We start from the raw sequence: 14021 nt of genomic DNA, 5'->3' as shown, positions 1-14021 counted from the left end.
TAAAAAAAAAAAAAAAAAAAAAAAAAAAACCATATAAAGCCGAAACATATGGCCGAATCGTCGAATCTTTCCAAATTGAATTGGAGGCTTCCAATTTGATTCGTAGCGATTAATGGGTCTCCTGATTCAATTCGGAGTCGGAGATTCAGCCACCAAATTGGGCCGAATCTGCTCCCAATCAAATCAGCAACTGAAGCTAAGCACAGCCCTAATACAGAAATGTTCTGTGGAAATTGTGGACTGAATACCTGTGTTTCAGCAATAGTAAAAAACCTGTGTTTAGTTAGAGTCCTTGTGCTGGAATAGAGATGATAAATCATATTAGGACTATCGGTAAAGTTTCCAAGCATGCTCTTTTCACTCCATTGTATTAACACCATTGTAACTGAGCTCAAAATACAACTTTTTTGTGATTCCTCCAGGCGGAACCAACTTTGCTTGCTGAAGAAATGGAAGTTTTTTGATGGATACCATCTCCGTCTTTTTTTAATAAAGAACCTTTCTGTTTTATACAGGCCATGGATTTAAAAATAAAAAAGTTGATGTCAGGTCCAAAATGTAACTTCTTTATCAACGGCGATACTTGTCCTGAATTGGTGAATTTCTGAGACTTGCATGATCTAAATGGAATTCTGTAATGACAGGAAGCCAAGGCAGCGGTGGAAGAGACGAGAGCTTTGCGAAGCAGGATTCATCTTGCAGAAGCCGCACAGAGGCAGGCTCGTGGGATGGAGATGGACTATGAAGAAGTAATCCACCTATTAGAGGCTGAAATTACAGAGCTGAAGGCTCAGCTCACTGATCATCCTGGCCAAAATAAAGTAAGCAAAGCAGTTGTCTTTCGTAGTTACCATGGTTTCCTTGCTGTTGTCATGTATCCTGTTTTCATTTTCTTTTCATCTGCTCTTCTAAAGTAGGTCACTGTTTGTCTTGTATTATTCAATAACTGGAATGATGCATAGTGTGTCTTCCTTTATCCAGAAATCTTTAGGCTGGGGGAAAAACATGAGCCAAAAGCTTATTTGGGTCACTAGTCATTATGACACATCTCAAGCAGTATAGAGTAGGGAACGCTTTGCTTTGTTTGGTTTGGTTATTTGTTTTTTTTGTCCTATGTCTTAATTTAATATATATGATATAAAAATGAGACAAAGAAAAATATATGTGTTGTAGTTGATAACAGCTTTCATGAAAGTGTGAAAGACCAAAGGATTTTTCAGATTCCAAGATGAATAAATTCACTTACATATTTTGCTCAATTTCTTTTTTTTAAATCAGTGCAAGCGTGCCTTGAGTAAGGACTTTTCCCTTTTTTAATCTTGGTGTGTTTCTAGTACTTCTTGCCCAATCCTAAGTGATGCAAAAAGAATCGTATATAAAATCCAGGACTGTTCATGAACAAATTCAAGCTTACTCAAGCTTAGCATTTTAAAGGCACATTAGAAACATTTTTATGATTTTCATTTAAAATCTGAATTATTTTAAATGAAAAGGATGGTGCACCTGAGCCTCATGCTTGAAGCCACTTGTTATTCCCAATGAGCTGTTTTTAGATACTATTTCACAAATCAAATAATTTGGGGTAATTTTGAATTGGCCTTTATTACTAACAATCTGTTTGCTGCATATGTAAGACCAGCACCAGCATAAGCAAACCGAGTAACAGCCAGTGAATTGGCAGTGGGTCATATACCACAGATCATCTACCAAGCCTGATGACCTGTCTCTCACAGTAGAAAAATGAATGCTAAGGGGAAGAATATTCGAGCAGAGCATATCCAGAATGATCTATTCCTTTGGCTCTCTCTTTTGTTTTGCTGGAAGTTCACCCTTCTCATCTGACTGGCTAGGCTGCAGTACTGCAGAGAAGGACCTGCGGGATTACAGTAGACTATAATCTCAGTATGAGCCAACAGTGTGCTCTCGTTGCCAAAAAGGGCCAACAGTATCCTAGGTTGTATTAACAAGAAGGTAACTTGCAAATCAAGAGAAGTGATTCTTCCACTCTGTTCAGCACTGGTGAGGCCTCACCTAGAGTATTGTGTTCAGTTTTGAGTCCCAAACTTCAAAAAGATACAGAGAGTTTGGAAAGAGTCCAGCAGAAAGTAACAAAAATTAGTAGAGGCCAGGAAATATGAATTCTACTGAACGGCTGAAAGATTTGGGGTCATTTAGTCAAAGACCTGAAGAGAAGTCTAAGGGGGGGGTCTGACAACAGCCTTCAAAGACCTGAAGGGTGATGGTAGGTTAGATGGAGATTAGAGGGAACTTCCCAATTATGAAGGTAGTTGAGCACTGGAACAGGCTAGCTAGAGAGGTTGTGATTCTCCATCACTGGGAATTTTTAAAAGCAGGTTAGGCAGACAGCTGACTTTTATACTCTAGGCTGGGGTGCTTCTGCCTTTAACAGGAGGCTGGATTACTTTAGGAAGTCCCTTCCAGCCCTGCTTTCTTATGATCTTGAAAAGGAGTTCAGTGTTGAAAAGTAAAATGGTGGTACTGGAGCCATAAATTTCAGAAAACTGATACTCTACTGCCTTCCATGCCTTTTGTGTAGCCATTTAGGGCCATATTTCCAAGAGATAAGCTCACATATTAGTGCTGATATAAGTGCCCTGCTTTTCAAAAATGCCAAGTGTGGTTGGTTCATGTTGGCTATTAAACGTTTTTGACAATTTCTGAGGTGAGCGCTCAGAAATCTGGTCTTGAGCCCTTATGAAATATGACTTGGGGCCTGGCTTTCTATTCATCCTTTTCAATGTTAACACTCCAGTAGGTTCAGGATAAGCCCCAGTAGCAGTACAAAGTTGGTGTAAAATGCTTGCCTTTGATGTAAGTGATGATATGAGGAGCAAGGCAGTAGAGCATCAGGCCCTGTCAGTAGGAGGCTTTGAACTCTTTTTATTTAACATATGCAGCCAGTAGTTTTACGTAAGAGGTATTGATCAGTTCACCTTGTTCTTTCCTTGTTCTTTAAGTACAGAGCTTTAAGAAGAGCTTTGCTCCACTTTGCCATTAGATAACATCTTAAAGCTAAAAAGAGAGAACTGTACTTAGTAAAACAACTGCAATTGGCTGCATTTAATAAAATCCTAAGTAGGCGTAGGAGCTCCTTTTTCAATACTGAACAGTGAGATATACAATACCATACAGAGGCTGTCTAATCAAGCAGACTCTGAAGTTCAGGATGCTGGGGATCCTGCCAAACAAAACTATTATAAATGTGTATTTGTGTTCTTCCAATGACAATATATTTAGTATTAAAAAGGTGCTCTGTAGAAGTTATAAGCCTTCCACTAAGATTGATTCAGACTGTAGGGTTTTGGAGACACTCGCCTAGAGTACACTCAGTGTTTGTTTTATCAAGCAAAAACATTTTCTGCCCTTTCTCCTAGGACATATTTTGGTTCAAATTTTCTGATCAGTGTACAGCTCAAACATAGGAACATGCCCAAGATCATCTTCATCCTATCACACAGGAATTGAAACGAGGACTCATAGAGTTGAAAGCAAGAGTGTCTGCTTCTTGAGGGCTTGAGTCGGGTTTTATAGCTAAGGTTGTAACAGACTTAGGATATGGAAACACATTATATTTGTAGCACTATGACCAGTACAAAGAGTGGGCATGAGTATGTTCGCGCCATTTGTAACACCACAGAAATGGTAAATCCACCCCAGAAATGTTCATCTTCCAAAGAGGAACTTCTCCATAACATTGTGTAGCACCACGTGTATCATGAAGAGCTCCTAACATCCTCTACAGATCAGGCACAACGTGTAAGAAACACTGATCAGTGGATTATACACATGCATATAGTAAAATCTCAGTTGTTTAACATTGTTCAAAGCATGCCACAGCTTTCTGTCTCAGAGTACATAGGTTAATACAACAGACCTTTGTTAATGCACACTTTTATCGTTCATGCTTTATAGATGCACGTAATAAATGGATCAGTCCCCACTTAGCAAAAATAAAAGGGCAGCATTCAGTTCTCATGTAACTGAGCTGTGCTTTTTTCAAAATACTCTGTTTTTCAAAATACTCTGTATGTTATAAGTGTCCATTTATCGAAATACCGAATGCAGTATGGTGCATTCTTCTTTTTTTTGTCATTAACTGAGTAATTAGCTGTAAGTGTTTGAACGATGAGTTGATTTTCGTGATCCATCATGTCTGAATCGGCACTCTAGGGCTGTGTCCAGATGACCACTGCTGTGTGATATGTGGCACCGCAGACCTGTCTGTTGCACCACACATTGCACATTCAGGCACTTCCCACGCTGCTGCCTTGGGGGGGTTGACCCTGGGAGATCCCGTTGCTGGTCCTAGCCTCCCCTATCTCACTCAGGGTATCCTGCCGCATGCCAGAGGGTGCATAACACAAGGTGTGCCACTGCTAGTTATCCTTAGGGAACCGAACAACCACACTCATCTGGACATGGTTTATGGGACTACTAGGAGATCCAGCACTTCATTGTATCTCTTTCTGGAAAAAAAAACAAAAAAGAGAAATGTGGAGAGAAGTGGTGACTCTCAGCAGTCTCCCACAGCAACACCTCGATCACTGTGGGAGATCTGATTCCCAACTCCCTCTCTAATGAATAGCTGAATCAGAACTATTTTGTTCAGTGGGTTCACTATCAGCTCTAAAGCTAGAAGGCCATGTGGGAAAAAGAGAGAGTTTCACTGGACTTGAAGGAAAGCAGAACACAGCCCTAGAGATGGGAAAGCAGCAGGGTCAGGGGAAATCATTCAAAATCCACAGGCTTACTAAATTGTCTTTGAACACAGTTTATTTTCAAAGAATAGTATTATTTTAGAGGCTATTTTTAGTTCTTCCTAGTCCTTTTTTTAATCAAACAATAATTTGGTTTGTTTTCACCCTAAAAATGTTAGATTTGCCCTCCCTACCCCATCAACTGTCGTATGAGAAAGTAGAAAAATGACAAATAAGAGAAATTGATAAAGTGTTAGAATTAATCCAATGATACTGACTGAATTCCTTTGCCAGGATAGTACGCATGATTTACGAAAGAGAATCGCAGTGCTAGACTGCCAACTACGGAAATCAGAAGCATCTAGGAAAGCCTTTGAAGTGGCCACTGAAAAACTGCTGCAGTTCACAGAGGTAATTTTTCCACTTCCAATTTCTTCAACAACGTTTTTATATAGGAAATATACAAGGTAATACATCTGGTGTATGACCATGATATATAGAGTATAACTGTCTTAAAGAGACAGTTTCACAATTTTAAGCAACCTGCTAGAATAGGATGTGACAGCAGAATTTGATGTAGCGGTTTGTGAATCCTGTTTGTTGCTGTGTGCATTGCAAGTAGATTGGATGAGAATTTTTGTTAAAATAGCTTTTCATCAAAAAAACGGTGTTAATGGAACCAAAATGTTTCGTAAAGTCATATGTCAATGTCTATAAAAAATTCCCTTGGAAAAAAAATTCAAAATGAAAAAAAACAAACCTACATTGAACACCTTCAGGAGCAAATTGGATGCTTATCTTGCTGGGATCCTATGAACCCAGCTGACTTCCTGCCCTTTGGGCGGGGGGCTGGACTCGATGATCTTCCGAGGTCCCTTCCAGCCCTAATATCTATGAAATCTATGAAATTTAGAATTCAAGTTGCTTCTCTCAAAATGTTAACTAAATTCATGTTCGAAAATTAAAGGAAAGCTATAAATCATTAAGCAGAGGTTATTTTGAAAATATGTTGGAAGCCAAAATGGTAGCTTTGTATATGTTTAATCCAGTTTACCTTATTTAGTACTATTTTACTAGCCAGTTTTTCTCTGTGCTGCTTGAACAGGTTATAGTCACTGAAGTTATGGCCCATTATTATATTTGCTTTGCATAACAGAAAGGTTTAAAGCAGGAAAATGTGTGTCATGTATGTGCAGGGAGACATCATTATATGCATTTTATATGCCAGTTTTTGTTTACCTGTCCCATGACAGGAGCAAAGTGTTACCTCCGATTATTCTCTGTGGATAAAGGATTACGGGGTATAAGCACAAAGCTCGTGGAGGGAGGGAGGGAAAATCTGTAAGTAGACAACAAAGCAATGTGGATGGTACATTGAACTTCTGCAATATTAACTATGCATTTCCTTAACACTTGCCAACAGATTGTACACGAAGCCCTGTCAGAAAACTCCTCTTTGTCAGCTTTAAGGTAAGTGCACCTAAACTACTTGTGTTGATATGATACAATATGACAACCTTTGTGGCAGAATTAGAAGCCCCCTGAAACCACATCTTAAGCCAGGGTGGGCAAAACGGCAGATCCGGCTGGCAGCCAGACTCTATTTCCCACCAAACCCTGCCTGAATGGGTGGGGCCAGTCTCCATGGAGACCCCAGCCACAGCTGCAAGGCTGGGGTTGCCATGGAGACTGGCCCCAGCTGCGCTGGAAAGACACACGGCAGGGCAGGGCATGGGGCTGCTTCGGAGCCGCTGGGTTCTTGTGGCAGTGACAGATTGGTTCAGGGCCATGGCAGAGCCATGATCCGCTGCCTACATGCCCCTGTCCAGAGCGTGCAAGCTGCAGATCGCAGCTCTTCCCCTGCTCCGTACATCACTGACAGCGTAGTCCTGAGCCAGGGCAGAGCTGCGATCCGCTGCCTGCATGCCCCTGCCCGGAGCATGCAGGCTGCAGATCATGGTTCTGCCCTGGCCCCAAACCAAGCTGCCCCTGCCACAAGATCCCACTTCCAAAAAGAGCGGGGAGAAATCACCTACCTCAATCTGCTAGAAAGGGGATTGGCTTCAAGCCATCTACAAGCAAATACAGGAGAAAATTGGGTGTTCCTTCTCAGTTCAGTTCCCTTCTGAATTTTTCCTCTTCCCATTGAAGCCAACAGCAAGCTTCCTGTTGATTCCAGTGGAAGTAGCGTCATGTTGCCTATTCATATAATTTTTTTAACTGTTGTGCATTGCAGAGGTACTCCCATGAAAAGAATAGCAGTGTAATGTAAACAAAGTGGTTGTGTCTACTGTATTTACTTGAAGACAACTCTGATTATAAGACAACATCCCAATAATTAGTTTCTGTATATACAAAATTTTTAAATTTGTTATAATTTTCCAGGTAGAGAATCTAATTTTTGGACGTTTGCCTTGAGTTTGTCCCCCTCCCACAGCTACAGCAGGGAAAATAAATCTGGGAGATCAGGTAGCCCTTTGCTCTCTGCTTCCTGAAAACTTTTTCCCCTGCCACCACCTTGCCCCTCCCCTAACTGTCAGACCCTGCTCTCCCTGAGCACATGGAAGTGAGGAGCAAATTTGAAAACAGTAATCTTGAAATTAAACATGCCTGTAGCAATTTACATACAGTACCCATAGATTTAGTTCATCCAAAATTCATGGAATCATAGAAGAATTAGGGTTGGACCTCAGGTCATCTAGTCCAACCCCTTGCTCAAAGCAGGACCATCCCCAACTAGATCATCCTAGCCAAAGCTTTGTCTACCCAGGCCTTAAAAACCTCCAAGGATGGAGATTCCACAACCTGTCTGGGTAATCTGTTCCAGTGTTTTGATGCATGTTACCTTTTTTTGAAACTGCTGCAAGTTGTAGCACAGATGTTTCATAAACACACTTTTGAACAGCACTGTGGCACCTACTTATATCACTGGGCTGGGCTCCACCAAAATCAACAGCATTGCAAGCTATGGTGAACCATGCTATTGCATATAGTTCACCCAGAATCCCTCTGTCACCTCCTTTCTCAGTGTGGAGCATACAGTTAATGTGGCCCCACCCCCATGGTGACCCCACAGCTCAGCACTGTTCAGTATGTATGTGTATACTCCAGATGCCCCCCACAGAGGATCCATGTGGTAATTAGTCCACTCGTGACTAAAACCGGGTGTTCTTGTCACAAGTCCTGGGATTCTCCAAAAATGTATGTGCAAGACAGCTTGGTCTGTCTTCACTTTATAGTGAGCAGGGTCACACTATTCATATGTGCAAGCCTGAGAGTGGGTGTGACAGAGAGATTCCAGGTGAATTGTATGCAGCGTTGTGGTTCATGGTGACTTGAAAAAGAGTCAGCAATGAGGGGATTTGCACTTAATGGGTACTAGCATATGTCTTATTCAGATGGATTGCACTAACCTATCCTTGGGGTTGGTTCCCATCAACAAGTTTGCCCAATGTGGGCCATGTGTTTTATAGTCATACTCTGTTGGCTGCATTTAATCAACTTCAGTTGGTTTCCATTGCTGAGCACATGCTGCTTTTACAGCAGTTTAATGATAGACAGTGTATTTAGTGAGACTTCCTTGTATGCCATTATAAGATGAGGGGCTTTTTTCCCCATGCCATTTCAGGGGAGAGGGGGGACCTCATTTTGTATTCGAGTTAATATGGTAGATAAAATAGAAATTCAGTGGCAGCAGAAAATACCCATAAAGGAAAGTACTTAAGAAAGTGCTTAATGGATTCGGGATCCAGACCATTGGGGTGTGCAAAGTGGGTCCTATTCGATTCGGCTGAATCTGAAGATTCGATGCCAGTTCGGGGAATCAGCGATTCGGACATAGATACAGCTTTAAAAGTTTTTTCTATGCACCGCGAGGTACTAGCGCAACTCATGAATGCTGTGATGCTGGGACAGATGGAGTGTCCCACAGGAGTACAGGGGGGTACTCCACATGCTCAGCACTGACCTTGCAAGTGGACTGGAAGTACTTCCAGTCCACTTCTGAGTCCACTGTCAAGCATGCAGGGGGCCCCCCACGCCACCCTCCCCCCCCTCCTGGCTCAGCGATTAGCTACAGGAGGACCCCAGGTGCCCCCCACGCTTTGTGGGATCCTCCATGCACCCCAGCATCACAGCATTCACGAGCCATGCCGGTACTTAGAGGTATGTAGAAAAAATATTTAAAGCTGTGTCTGTATCTGAATCTCCAAATCTCTCCGAATCGACTCAGAGGGTTCCAATTCGATTCAGAGAGATTAAAGGGTCTTCAGATTCTGAGATTTGGCCACCAAATTGGGTGGCCAGTGAAATTTAGTGAACCACACGTACATTTGAGTTTCGGGAGTCTGGCTATTTTTCACTACGTTTTTTTCTTTATTCATGACTAGCATGATAATACAAATTGGACTTTTGTTATCATCATTTTTTATTTATACACTACTCCACAACTTCTCAAAGTAGATGGTGTCAATTCATAAAAAAGCATAATTTTAATTCTTATTATAATGACACCATTTTCATTAAAGTAACTCTGTTGACTTCATAGGGAGCAACTGCGGTTTTTAAAAGTCAGGATTGGAGCCTTTGCACCCTTTTATGTGGACTTGTGATTTATATTGCAAATGTCAAAATTCTCACTCACTTTAGTTGTATTTTTAACATAGTCTTCCTTTCCCCTACTCTTCTCCCCTTCTACTACCCCCCTTGAGTGTGTATTTATGGGAAACATAATTTTATGTATCTGGGCTGGAGGTATGGCTATTGTCACTGTTGGATCTGCATATGCATGACTTGGGCTATCAGAATGATGTATGACTGGTGCTGTCAGAATGCCTGAGAGTATTCAGGGAATTCATCAGCTTTTCATAACCACTTTAACAGGGTCTGAGCAGAAGTAACTTCCCTAGGTTTCACAGCAAGTCTCAGACAGAGTGGAAGATGGAAGGTTGCCCTGACTATACCTTTTCTTTTTGACTGAATAGGTATCTAGAAAATATTTTATACATTGGAGATGCCTATAATAATAATAATAAACCAACAGTAAAGCTTTCCTACATATGAAAAGGCCATCTTCATGTTTTCTTTTTCTACAGCTTTAACACAGTCGAGCTCTGGTCCATGACTGGGTCTCCTCAATGTTACTCCAATATAAATAACCACAAGATGACTTCAGGCCAGATTCTGGTTCCAGTTGGGTTGTTTCACAGAGTGTGTAAGAGCTGTGTTGATTCACACCAGCTGAGTTTCTGGGATCTGGTCTCAGAAATGCATAATTTTTGTTTTAATTGAACTGCCCCAAAAACTCTTTTTATTACTAAGACAAAATAATCTTTGAGGAAGTCTCCGGAATTTGGTAATGTAATCCTTTTTTTTTTCCTGAAGTGAGATTTAAACCAATCAAGAAATATGTAGTTTTTTATTAAAAGGAATATTTCTCCTTGCAATCTGCCAAATAAACAATTATTTCCTTTCAGTGATAGAAGAGCCACGTTGTCAGCTAAGACGCTACTTGCACGACTGGGGAAGAACGGACATACAGTCACAGCAGCCCTTGGAGCTGAAGCCAAAGACCTTGCTAAATCTGTCCGTGCCATTCTAGAAGTAGACTGTGAGTGTGTGTATCTGTATGTGTATATATGTATATATATTCTATAATTTTTTTCCCCTCTTCTTGCACTGTTTCTCAGTTTCACCTTTCACTTGGCAATTTAGGGCAGAATGTTTCAGCAGTTGTAAATGAAACATTCAGCATGTACAGACATTCACTTTCCTAGGAGAAACTCTCCTGGGAGTGATTTTAACCCTGGTTATTGCCAGGTTATTTTTCTCCTGAAGTGGCCTGTTTTTACTTTGGAACAAAGAGCCTGAACATTTGTACACTCGTGATTTCTCCTGGGAGATCAGCGACTCTCCCAGGAGAAACTGAACATCTGTACAAGGCCATTGGCAAGAAATATGTCAGTAAACCTAACTCGTAATTGTAGAAAAAGTCTCAGAAGGAAACAAATCTGGAAAAATCCTCACTTGATTAAAAATTGCTGAAAGGGTTCATATACTCATAGGATTTAGAGCTTGTTTTGGAATCAAGAGCTGAAAGGACATTTTATGTTTATGATGTAAGATGTTGATCATCAGCCCGTGTTAGGGCTTCACTGTTGATGTACCCATGCTCATAATTGTAAATAGCTGACACAACAGGAGAAGGTGCACAGAAAAAACTAATTATAATGCTAAAAGTCTTATTATAGAAGGAAAAAGCACATCTTAAGCTCACATACCTACATCCTGCCTCATATTTTAGTCTACAGAGAAGGGTTATTCTGGTAGTCCAACCTTTTAACAACATAAATATATTAATACTCACTTTTCTGTTGATTTTTAGCAGCATAAATTGGCAAAAAATATTGTCAGTAGAGTTATATTGGCTGAAGGGAAAGAATTAGACATGATGTGAAGGCCAAAAGAAAAAGGAAATAACATTCCAGCAGAAAGATTATCCATTTCCCTGAGCAATACAAAATTAGTCTTTTCTTCAGGCCTTTTTAGTAGTTATATTTTGAATGAACTGTCTTCTCAGAGGTGGAAGACGGGCCTGTATGGATTAATAATAAAAAATGATCAATATTACTTGCAACTGCCTGAAAGAAAAGATAGTCAGTCACTAGTTTTAACAGTGCTACAATCACTGAATGCAACAACTGTCAAACATGTATTGTTAAAGTATAGAAGCTATAAATGGAACAATGTATCTTGTATCTTTTCATTAAGAATCTATTAGTATGTTTGATATCTTGGTTCATAATTAACTGTCATAAATGAAAAAATCCAGATTTGGGAGTAAGTACCGAGCAGAGCAGTCTGACAGTTTGGTGTAATAGGAAAGTATTCGATAGCAGTGTGCAGAGTTGACTGCATTCTTACTCTTCCCATTTCAATTTATAATGTTTTTCCTTTTACGCCAGGGCTCCTTTACATTGTAAGTGGGCCGTGGGTTCAGTGAGAGTTAGCAAGTTTCTACTACTTTGAACTGATTTCTGGAATATTTAGCATGGCTTGCCACTGCTCTGATTTTCATTTCACTCATAGGAGTTGCTAACCCCCAAAATCCTGAACTACTTTACGTTTGGCTGTTCAGGCCTTATGTGTGTCTCAGCCATGACATGCAGGTTAGTAGCATTTCAGACACTAGCAGCTGTCTCTAGAATTAGCAGTGTTTCTCCTTCCTGGTGCACTCACAATAGTAATCTGTATATCCTCCTTGACTTTAGGCAGAGCTATCAAAATACCGCATACATATCTTATTGTCAATGGAGGGAAATAATAATTGACCTTGTTTATGTGAACTGGATATGCTCTCTAATTCATTGAAGGTCATGTAATTAATCATAGTGAGACTTTTATAGAAAGCATATAACCCTACAAAAAGTAAACAAAATGAAACATAGTACCTTATTACTGCCAATGTTTTCAATTAAAACTAGGTCATAGAAGGATGTTGCATTGCTAATATTCCCTTAAGAAAATATATTAGCTACTTCCTTAAATTATTTCTAACCAGATGCTTGTTGCTTGGTTGGTTATTTTCAGTTTAAAGTTTCAGAAATGTATATTACTCTGAAAAAGGAGAGCAATCTTGTCATGCCTTTCTTCCTAGCTAGATCAGCTTTTTTTCCTAGAACACAGCAGTTTAATAAATCAAGAAAACATTTATTCTGTGATTTAAGATGGCAATAGGTAGACATTTCAGAAAGAGCTGGTATAAGAATTCAGAGCTATTGAATCTAAGGCATCTAATTCTGGAAAGTTTGTCTCGGCAAATAAAAGATTAAGTTGCCAGTAATAGAATGCAACAAAGCCAATGTCTTGTAATGGCGATTTCAATTATTTTTTCACTGCCATGCAGCCAGTCTTTCAAAGAGTTACAGTGATAGCTGAGTAGATCTGGCTTTTACTTTTAATTCAATTCTTCTACCTTCCCTTCTTTCTTGCAAAATACACCTTTCAGCTTTCTAGCAAAGAGGGTACTTGTTTAATGAAGAAATCATGAAGAGAACTGCTAACTTGGCAGTAATTTCAGCCCTTTGCAGTAATATCCATCGCACTTCATAAAACGCATGGCAAGTACTTCAGATGGTTTCATTTGTTAACTCTGAGAGGGAAGTCCCGTAAGTACCGTAAAGAGTTTCCAGACACTTGGGGTTCTCCCTTTCGTTGGCCCTGATACAAAACTCATTGAAGTCAATAGAAAGATTCCTGTTGACCTCAGCGAGCCGGCCAAACTCCTGACGGCAAACTGTAGTCTGGAATGCCAGCTTTACAGACACGGGTATTTGTACTGCACAGGCATAGTTTCTTCTTTCAAGAGGCCAAAGTTTGATCAAAGTGGTAGTGATCTTCAAAGTCTTTTACAAAGCTGAGCATCATTTAGGGATTTTTCCTGCTTGTTGATGAAATCATGCAAAGGCTAAAGGGAACAAATACTCTCAAAGCTGTTAAACCTACTAGCAGTCCATTAGAGAAAGAAGTGGTGTTTTATGTGTAGTGAATCTGGTGGAAGACACTATTAGTAACAATTGTATCAGAGGTTATTTTCATTAGGTATGCCACCTAGTTCTAATCCTAAATCTCTGCTATATTTTTATTTATAGAAAGACATTAGTTTGAGCCATAATTAAAGTTGAAGCCAGTCTTCTTTTATAAGCTTCAATTTTTTCATGTAAGCCGACACCTTTGTTAAATTGAAGGCAGTGTACCTGTAATGTTTTAGTTATCAACTTGTGCCAGAATTTGATATTTTCTGGGAAATGTAAAACAGGTTGGGTGAGAAATTTCAGAGTTGTTGGGGCTTCAGAAGTGTGCAAAACTAACTGAATTACTTGGGCTTATAATGCTTTACTGTTACGCTATAATATTGTAAAGTGTTTCTCTACTGAATTTACTGGTATATGTGAACATTTATATTTTCATAGAATCACATAATCATAGAAGTCAGGTCGGAAGGGACCTTGTAGATCTTCAGGTCCGACCCCCCGCCTGGGTGGGAGAAAAGACTGGACACAAATGAGTCTCGCCAGGTAGTCATCAAGCCTCTTCTTAAAGATCCCCAGGGTAGGAGCCAGCACCACTTCCCTAGGAAGTTGGTTCCAGCTCCTAGCCGCCCTAACTGTGAAGTAGTTCTTGCGGATGTCTAATCTAAACCTACTCTCTAATAATTTGTGTCCATTGTTCCTTGTCATGCCAAGGGGCGCTAGGGGAAACAGTGTCTCCCCTAAACCCTTCTGGTCCCCCCTAGTGAGTTTATAG

At 40.2% G+C, this 14021-nt stretch overlaps 1 protein-coding gene across 3 annotated transcripts in view; it reads left to right on the top strand.

Annotated features, from left to right (window-relative positions):
- Positions 1 to 14021, top strand: part of STXBP4 (syntaxin binding protein 4) — a 194423-nt gene that overhangs the window by 113555 nt on the left and 66847 nt on the right. For all 3 annotated transcript variants that reach the window (XM_019517254.1, XM_019517249.1, XM_019517241.1), the window contains 4 exons: positions 645 to 821; positions 5013 to 5129; positions 6142 to 6188; positions 10193 to 10326. In XM_019517254.1, coding sequence (XP_019372799.1) covers positions 645 to 821; positions 5013 to 5129; positions 6142 to 6188; positions 10193 to 10326 — 475 coding nt within the window. The remainder of the gene's footprint in view (positions 1 to 644; positions 822 to 5012; positions 5130 to 6141; positions 6189 to 10192; positions 10327 to 14021) is intronic.

This window comes from Gavialis gangeticus, unplaced genomic scaffold, assembly GCF_001723915.1.
Source record: "Gavialis gangeticus isolate Ggan-Ray unplaced genomic scaffold, GavGan_comp1, whole genome shotgun sequence".
NCBI classification, from domain to species: domain Eukaryota; kingdom Metazoa; phylum Chordata; order Crocodylia; family Gavialidae; genus Gavialis; species Gavialis gangeticus.
The sequence above is the reverse complement of the archived record's forward strand: the minus strand, read 5'-3'. Positions and strand labels throughout refer to the sequence as shown.